Below are 9,467 nucleotides of genomic sequence, written 5' to 3'. Positions count from 1 at the left end.
CTGCTGAACATTCACTCCGTTCCACTGTGCACGGAGGCTTGACTGTCTGTGAAATATTCTCAAAGCCATATAAAAAGGAAATACGATTGGGAACCTTTTTTCCTGGTTGTGGCATGACACTAATTTACTTCCCCTCACACTTCCAAGGCAATTAGCTTTGAAGCTTCTCAGAAACTATTCTTGTCCACATCGATAGTTAGCATGGCAAATAAGAATTTAAGCAGGTCCACTGGGCGACAGCAGATAAATATATCAAATGAGGTTATACTGAGAAAGAGAAACCTAAAAGATTAAAGAAAATATAGCTGCTTCTTCACTTGTGTCTGGCCCTTCATTAGTGGCCAGTGGTACCATGCAAATTTATTTGTGATTGCCTGCAAGTCAATGACAACACACCAATGTTATTCAAACATCTGTGGCGATTGATGCAGAGAGCATTGCAGATGAAACCATTTGGTGATTAATTCTTCATCAAGACTGACACTTTGCTAAGAAAAGCACATTTTAGCATAGGAGAGTTATTTTCTCACTCAACTTATTATGAGTGACCAGATTCTCCATGAATACACCAATCAGGATTTAGCAACATTCAAAATATGCAATGTGGCTTGTGGGTTGTTGGTGCGTCACTGCAAATCAAATCTGATCAAACCACAACCACAGCCTCAATATAGCAGAATAACTGATTTTTGAGATGTTAAACTCATGCTAAGTAACAACTAAAGGTGTCTTTTTAATGCTGTAGGAAGTAGTGAATGAATGAATGATGGAGTGATTTCAGACACAGGGGATTTAAGGAGGAGAACATTACATTTTCAAGTGAGGCACATCTGCAGGTATGTACAATAAAAGTGTTATATAAAAGCTTCCATTCAGGTGACCTTGGGTCTCACAGCCTCCCCTCAGTCAGCATGCCTGATGTGCCTCCACCAAGTATCCTTAACTCACCTGTCTTGTCAACCAATTCAGAAAAACAGGAGCAGCTGCCTTCAAGGTCCTTTCCTCTTGGCTCCTCACCTTCTATTTGAAATCTTATTATTTTACCATCTAACTGAAGCTCAAGACCATACAATATGTTTAGAAAGAAAACTTGCCAGTAAAATTGAGTGGTTTCTTTGGATGGCTCACGTATCTGCTTTTCCATGGCAACCCCTTCCAGAAATTTCATCTTCCCAGAACTGCCTCCTTCAGGACTTGCAGCATTATTGTACCAGAGGCCTTGTATAACAGAGTGACCCTGGGAGTAATGGTTTTAGAAAGCAAGATGTAAACTGAAGTAATGGTCAAGAGAAATATTTTTTTTGAGAGGACACATTCTCATTAATGCATCTCTGTCTTCTTTGGCTTACATAGTTCTCAGTTTTAAGGCAAAATTTGTTAATACCAGTAAATACTTTGGTTCGTTGTATTGTAAACATGGCAATGAGTATGAATGTAATTCAGTGACTATAAGATAATGGAAAATATCCACAGTCTTAACTCCAAAATTTAGGAACATTTCAGTTGTAGCTCATAACTGTGCCATGCTTAAACAATTTACTGGCTTATTTGCAACAAGATTTTGTACATTGTTATTTAGGAAAATTAGCTCATGTGGACTAAAATCTACACAAAACAGACACAAAACTCCTGATAAGATCATCCTGTACACAAATTAAACGTACAATTAAAACATTTATTGCAGTAGCTGTATACCTGTAGAGTAGTAACAAGGATTAACTGTTTCAGTATCTGCGATGTCAAACACCCTCACAACTGACAAACATACTGCGATAAGCAAATCACTCCATCCCACTTAACTTCTTTATACTGTGACATAAATATGAAAGTGCTATACAAACTGAATCTTTTCCTTAATGCACAAATCAACTCTATTCCAGCAAAATAAAGTGACACAAAAATGTCAAGTTACTTTTAAAATTTATAACTTTTTAGCATGCTTTTCCATTGTGTAATTTGCCTTCCATGCTGTATAATAAAACAAAGCTTTTCAGACAGTGGAATGACACATGACTTTTCTTGACTGACCATTTCTTTTCACATGCCTTTGTGTTGTTGTCAGTAGCAACGGCTTGATTTTGTACTTTAATATATATGTGATTACGTCTCTAAATTTGGCATACATTCAATGCATAAGGCATTTGATTACCAGACGGTATCCTTTGTAGCCACCACGTTCTCGTCGTTTAGATAAACATAATTCAGTGTTTGAAGAAAGGTCATGAAGGCACAGTGATTAAAGTGTTATCTTTACCTGTGTTTTCTTACATATGGAAAATAAGTCTGTGCGGAAATAATATATATATATACATATGCCAATAAATTGCAGGTACTACTGAGGGATTGCACTCAGTTAAATCACAATTTGAATAAAACCTATACAGTAATAAGATCAACACTAGATAAAACATTTAGCCATTTACAAATATATTGCTATTTAACTGTACTGAACACTTTCCAAATCAGTTTATAGAGGAGCGCTTTCAGGGCGTTCATTTCTATAATGCACATATTGAGCACTGACATCCTTCATACAAAATGTTTTTGATTTTTAAAAAACAGTTTGCCTGTGGCTTTGCATTAAATGAAAAAAACATATATTATGAAATATGGGCAACATTGAGTATATTATGGGACTGAATTGTTTTAAAATCAACCGTAGGGTTTTTAAAGAATCAAGTGAATGTTTTCTTGTTGTATATTATGCCACATTATAGGTCTTTGTCCAGTCCCAATCCCAGATCCTGGTGACAAGCCATTATGATGACAACAGCCAATAACTGTCCTATTCACTGTGGTTATTACAGATACATGATAGTGGTTAATAAGTCTTATTTACAAACACACAGACAATGACAGAATAAACAAGTGTCCACTAACAGTGTTATTAGAACAACACTTTCTGAAATGGAATTCCATATTCTTTGATTGTGTCGAATATATAGTCCTGAACAACTCAATAACAACCACACCACAAATATTTGGATATATTGGTCAGCCATAGTAGTTTTTTTTTCTTGAAATTTGTTTTCTTTTTCTCCATTTTACACGTTCTGCTGCCGCTTGTCCAAATCACACATGAAGTGGACAGAAAATGTTACTGCATGTTGCAGAAATCCATGAAGGTACATAAAAAAAGAGATTTCTTCTAGAGCCATAGTAAAGTTTAATTGTAGAGAACACAGCAGAAGCACTATAGTCGGTGGCCTACATAGGACATGTGGCTATCACACTGCAGAAGCATCAACTTAAGCAGGAAGAGAATAAACAAGAAAGAAAAAAAAAGGAGGAACTCAGGTGAGTTGCTTTGTCTTTTTACTGTGTCCAGACGTTAGGACATCTTACAGCACAGAAACAAAGTCCTTCTTATAGCTGCTGGTCCTTTGGGCTGTCTGGACAGGAGGCTGGCTGGCAGGACTTCAGACTCACCAATGGAATGTCAGCCACACCACTAGTGAAGTGTCCCTCTCCACTCCCAAACTGTTTCCTGTCTCCAAAATGCTCTGACCGCCCACTCTCATTTTTCCAGGTTCTGGTCAGAGTGTGTCCATTGAGAAGTTTGTCTTTGGGACCCCACTCCCTCTGAGACCCAAAGCTGGGTACAGGCGACTTTGGCTGTTGATATGTTCCCAGTGTCGGGGGCATCCAGCAGTTGTCTGAATGTCCCAGGACTAGGCACTCTTGCGTGCACATCTCTGTAGCTTCCACTAGGCCACGAGGTCCCAAGGGGCCATCTAAAGAAAAAGTGAGGAAGAAACCAGGTCAAAATATATATTGAGAGCAACTATAATAAATGTAATATTAATACCCTGTAGCTGTAGTACATTTAAGTTATTAAAAAGTTACAGACAAAGCCAAACGTTCTGAAAACTGAAACTTTTACAGTGATGAAATGAAAACTGGACAATGCAGACACAGTAAGGATTAGATTCTTCTACACCCCAGATTTTTCTCCCTATACAGTAGGATTGTGTAATACAATATCTATTTGTAGCAGCGTTAAGGTTTGGAAAAAATAATGGTCTTGGTTAAATAGTGATACGGCTGACTTGTACGAGCCAAGGCGTGTTTACTTTTTCAATATATAGCCAAAACTACTTTGTTTCCCCAACTTTTAAGTGGGGTCTATTGCCTAAACTGCAGTCCCTAGTGTTAAATTTCTTTTATATGCCAAATTATCAACCCAACCATTTTCCTATGACTTTGAGGTACAAAAATGTAGCACTTCATTATCGAAACAAGCAATTAGATTCCCTTTAAAACATACTGGTAATATGTGATTATAATTTCTAGAATACAGAGGTAAAATAAAAATACCTACACTCAGCTTTTTCTAGATTTGGTGGCTTTTCAATCCCCTTTAGCTGCTTTCTCTTAAGAAAAGAGAGGAAAAAAAAAGAAAAAGCAGGTACCAGTAGCAGCTGCTTACTTGCACTCACTAAGGCTTTCCAGCTCACATGTCAGGTCCAGGTTAAGTGAGTTTGGGAAGTGGACCAACCAGCATTGTGTCTGGAACAAGAATGAGCTGTGCTTTTGTGAGCTGGAGAGCATGGGATGGTTACAGGCCTCGAGAAGGATGAAAAGATAGATATTTTCTCTCATGAGTCCAGAGAAAAAAGGACATTTCCTAATTAATAGTAAGTTATAAATAGCTGACAGCCTAATAGGAGCTGGCACTATTCCTGACTGATGTTGGCTAATATTCACCTACAATAGTAACATGTCTTTCTCTTTTTTTCTGTTATTAAATCTAAATTAGTTAAATTAAGAGATTTTTCAGTTAATGTTAGCATGAAAAAAAGTTTTTAGACAAATTATATTTTTTAGCTTATCACAACAGCATAATGTACTGAATAAATCTCAAGCTTTTATGTTGTGTCAGAGTTAATACTGTAGGTTAGTTGAGCGGTTACCAATGAAAGTAATTTAAACAAGTGTCATATAAATGAACTATTAAATAATTTTTGACACTGAATTAAATGTTAAAAGCTTGTAGTACCGAGCCCACTGTGAATCAGCATCCAGTTCTGCAGCATCAATGGCATCAGCTACGTTTTGGTATGCAGCTCTTTATGCTTGTTCCTTAAAGGTTAACCCTGTTCCCTAGTGATCAAAAATTCATTAATGGAGATCTAAAGCTCAGCTCAAAACTTTGTTTTGTTGTTTTGCAGTGATTGGTGACAATATAACCACTGTCTTTTGGATTCAGCTTTTTGTTGGCATTTGGCACGCACATATATATGATGTGGAAAAAAACAAAAACTGAGACCATTCCTCTCCAAGACTGTGGATTCCATCACAATAGCAGGCAACTGTAAATGGCATGTGTGGAGTCTAAGCAAGATACACATTATCATAGTTGCATGAAGAACCAGAGAGCAGTAATAGCTGGTACCCAGGAGACATCAAGATGAATTCCTCAAATGAGATTGTAGATGAGTGACATCTGGGGAGCTGTTAAGGAAGAGAGATGGAAGAAAAAAGAAAGCATGGAGCACATGTGCACTGTGTACAGTGGAGAGCAGGGGAACTATTTACGAATGTGCCAGTTATATGATGTTTTTAGCTTTTTTTTTTTTATTGTTAGGTAAGTGATTATAATGAGGGCATGATGATCAGGTCAGTGATGACATTTCCTCCAACTTTTAAAATGTGGGGTGCTTAAAAAAAAAAAAAAAATACACATGTGTATGTGTGTGTGTGTGTGAGATATTAGCAGTTTGGGTATTGGAATTAGATGACTGAAATGTCAGTTAATTTCTTAGCAAAAGCAGAGCCAGTCATTATTCAAGGACACTCTGTGCTTTGTTTTATTCCCTGGTGTAATAAACATGACCATTTGCATGTAGATTGGTACAATCAGTGGCCCCAGTGGGCAGCAGAGGATAATTTGAATCTGCAATGTTCTCTAATAATATCTGCATACCTACTGTTTTAGACAATGTAGAGACAAAACCTAAAACATTTGCAGCTGCCATCTCATCTGGAAGTAACTTAAAACAAAATCCGCCAATTTGTGTTCAAGGCGAAAATAAAAAGCAGTATAAAGTGATGTGAGGCTGACCTTCTGCATGTAACAATAACCAATAAACTACTACTGTAGCTATAGATAAGAAAGTGTGCATAAAAACTATGAGCAGAGAAGCTGAAATTAGATGGCTAAATATAATGGATAAATAGCTGAAATGCCCACCATATACCAAGCAGGGCAAAGGCAGACAATTTTTTTGTTCCCTTCATAACAAAGTCCTGCGGTTTATCACTCTCCAGGAATCCAGCTCCACACTTGAAAAACAGCCTGGTTTATTCATAATTTCAACTCAGCAAACCAAGTATTTCAAACAAAACCAAAACACCACACAACACATTAAATGTCCCTCGATCTCTCTTTCCTGGCTTCTTATTACTGCATATGTAGATGGAGTTGTACCCTTAACAGTGAGTAGGAATATGTTGGCCCATTTAATTGAAAGGACACTGTATGAGGTAGATACCTTCTCCCATCATCCTCCCTCCCTCTGGAATGGACTTTCTGACATTTTAAGAGAATGAGTCTGGATTTAGTACCTGCTTATTAAGCATACTTTCTAACCTACCTAAACCCTCACCTTATTCACCATTGTGTTCTCTTGTTGATGTTTTTGTAGCTTGTCATTAACTTAATTGATTTGTGGCTAGGCCTATTATTGTCCAATGTTTTCAGATGCATGTAATCAAGACATGCACAGACAAATCCTTATTTCTTTTTTCCTGCACAGTCCTTCATTATAATCTTGCTTGTTAATAGAGTTCTGTGATTAAATATTGACAGACACTGACCATCAAGGCTTGTTAGCAGCTAGCGCTTCTGATTATCTTGTATCGAGGAATTAGCTTGTTTGCCTCATTACATTCGGACTTCTCTGTCATCAGAATGACATCTCATCTCATGTATCACCTTTGTCAATACGTACTTGATTGAGCATATTGTCAGCGCCACTGAATTTCATATTTTGATTGTATACTGTATTCATTCGGTATTATATGTACAGTAACATAGCTGTGCATGCAAATAGCGTAATCAAGAATCTGTCACTGCTGACACCTGTGTGACTTGGAAAAGCCTGGGGGTGTCAAGTGACATCCTGCTACTCTTGCTGAAGCCATGAAGATATGTGGACACATGATAAGCACCAGCACACTGTGACGTTACAGCTGTAGATAAGAGGCAGCTGGGCCTGCACTCCATTGTACGCCGGCTTAACAAACAAACTCAAAAATCTGATGTAGATGCTGTCTGGACCTGTAAAGAAACTGAAGTCTTTGGTAACTTTTGCATGTAAACTTTTAAATACTGGATAAAGGCACAGCAACACTGCAGTGAAGACAGTGTTCTATCAGTACATTGGCTTAATAGACAGGTTTTATGCAGCTAGACTGATTAGCCTGATTATCCAAAATTTCCTATTTTTGCAGTTACAGTATATGCAAAGGAAATATTTGTAATCTTAAGTAAGCTATTTTCTTCCATTTTATAAAACTGCTGTATGTCCAGTTTGTTTTGTGAGTCTAGCAGTGATGAAAAAAGTAAAAATGATTGTTGCTGAAATAAACATTCCTCTTTTATTGAAATTCTGTTCATGCTAAGGTGATATACAGAACCTTTTTTAAATCGATGACCACAATCAAAGAAGAATTAACATACTTCGGTTCAAGTAGCATCAGTGTGCACATTCACCTCATTTTGCAGAGTCACAGCTCTGCTACATAGATAAAACAATATCACATCATGCTGCCTTGCTTTACATAAAATGCCTTACACATTGATTAGTGCTAACTTGTCTGCACATAGCTCATTGCTCATGGTTACTATGAAGTCAGGTTTCTCCCTATACACACACACACAACACACACAAACAAATAGCCAGTGGCTGATGTTTGGTGCAGAGCCCCTGAGTGCTTTAAATAACAATGAGGCACAGGTGTTGAGGAAGGCAAGGGATTCAGAAGTGTGTCAGATGGTGCTGACTTTTGCTTACAGCACTGTGCAAATGTTGCAGATGTCCACAAAGACAGATAACTTAAATACAAAAAAGTCATTAGATTGCCTCCTGATACAGAGTCATTAGGATGAGCTGGGAGCTGGTCTGTTTAATTCTGCAGAACCTCTTGAATAAATGTGAGCCATGAGCAATAGCTGTTTAATGATGGGCACTTTGACCAAACAGCATTCACATGCCTCTCTTCAGTCCTCCTACTCAGCATCAACAGATCTCAGAGGTTACAGAGGAGGAGAGAATCAGCCTCATTTTTGGCCAGAGGTTGTTTGGAACTATAAGGGAGTATCCTTGTTTTAGTCTGCCGGCAACAACTAATGAAATAACGTTTGGCAAATTAATTGGATGCACACTATCAGTGCTGATGCAAGTTCCGTACCAGCAACCTACAGCCTTCATAATGGCAAGGGGGAACAGGTGGAGAGGGAATGAGAGTGAGAGGGGATTTAATGTCCATAGGGCTTGTTTACTTATCCATGCTGTTAAGCATGCCCAGATGTTATTTGGGGACAAATGATTATTTGTTTTGGTCCAGCGTGGAAGCTCAACATACCATACCACTGTCTCCAGCTGCCAATCAAGAGCCCACAAGATGCATGTGGCAGAATAATTCTATATGATTCAGATATCCTGCAAGTTTTATTTGTGACCTTTTCAACCTCCACTATAAAACATGCATACACTTACCAGTCCATCAGTTTATACACTAAGTTATACAATGATATACAGTACTGTAAACATAGCCTGTATTTACAAAGATAATGCCTCATACCAAAAGCAAGTTTATTGTACATATTAACTTGTGTAAGTGGTATGGTGGCCGGTGTTCAGCAAGGCATACAGTAGAATACAGCTCCATGTAGCTTTGCAGTGAATATGAAAAGAGATCCTATGATCTACTGTAGAGAGCAGCTAGGGTTGGCTAGATGTGATAGTGAGTAGAGTAAAACAGAGCAGCATGCTAGATGCATCCTTGAGAGAACACTACTAGCCTGACTGATGGATCCTTTCTAGTGCTCCCTTTGAGGCCAGGCAGCAGCTTCTTATGAGAGGAGATGAAGTGCAAGAGGGAGTCAAAACAGCAAAAGAACTCCCAGCTGGAGAATGGAAGTGAAGGGTGGTCCGAGAAATAGAGGAAAAAAGGAGTGAGCAATATGGAGAAACAGAAAAATCCAGTCAAGGTGAGGAACAGTTAGAAAAACAAAAATACAAAGCCTGTCAAAAAATGAACGTTATTTGCATAATTTTCTTGATCACTGATAAAAATGATTGGCCTAGACCTCACTTAAAAACATTTTCAGGTCAATTTGTAATTCAAATATTCTAAATATTCAACCAACGGTGCTCTGTGTACAGCACGTAAGTGGTGTGTGAGGATATATGTGTGCTGATGATGTTTGTGTGAATCTTGGAGGAAATGAAGCTCAAGAA

General features: G+C 38.0%; 1 protein-coding gene across 4 annotated transcripts in view; it reads right to left on the bottom strand.

Moving 5' to 3' along the window:
* pcdh9 (protocadherin 9) overlaps positions 1-9,467 on the bottom strand; it is a 207,087-nt gene that overhangs the window by 19,965 nt on the left and 177,655 nt on the right. For 3 of the 4 annotated variants that reach the window (XM_020607664.1, XM_020607682.1, XM_020607673.1), the window contains one exon: positions 1,419-3,734. The exons of the other annotated variant lie outside the window; for it this stretch is intronic. In XM_020607664.1, the coding sequence (XP_020463320.1) occupies positions 3,367-3,734 (368 nt within the window). In that variant the 3' untranslated portion in view covers positions 1,419-3,366. Of the gene's footprint in view, positions 1-1,418; positions 3,735-9,467 lie in introns of those variants that run through there. 4 annotated transcript variants of the gene reach the window in all.

This window comes from Monopterus albus, unplaced genomic scaffold (genome assembly GCF_001952655.1).
Source record: "Monopterus albus unplaced genomic scaffold, M_albus_1.0 scaffold4.1, whole genome shotgun sequence".
Taxonomy (NCBI): domain Eukaryota; kingdom Metazoa; phylum Chordata; class Actinopteri; order Synbranchiformes; family Synbranchidae; genus Monopterus; species Monopterus albus.
Note: the sequence above shows the minus strand (reverse complement) of the source record. Positions and strands in the feature narration are given on the sequence as shown.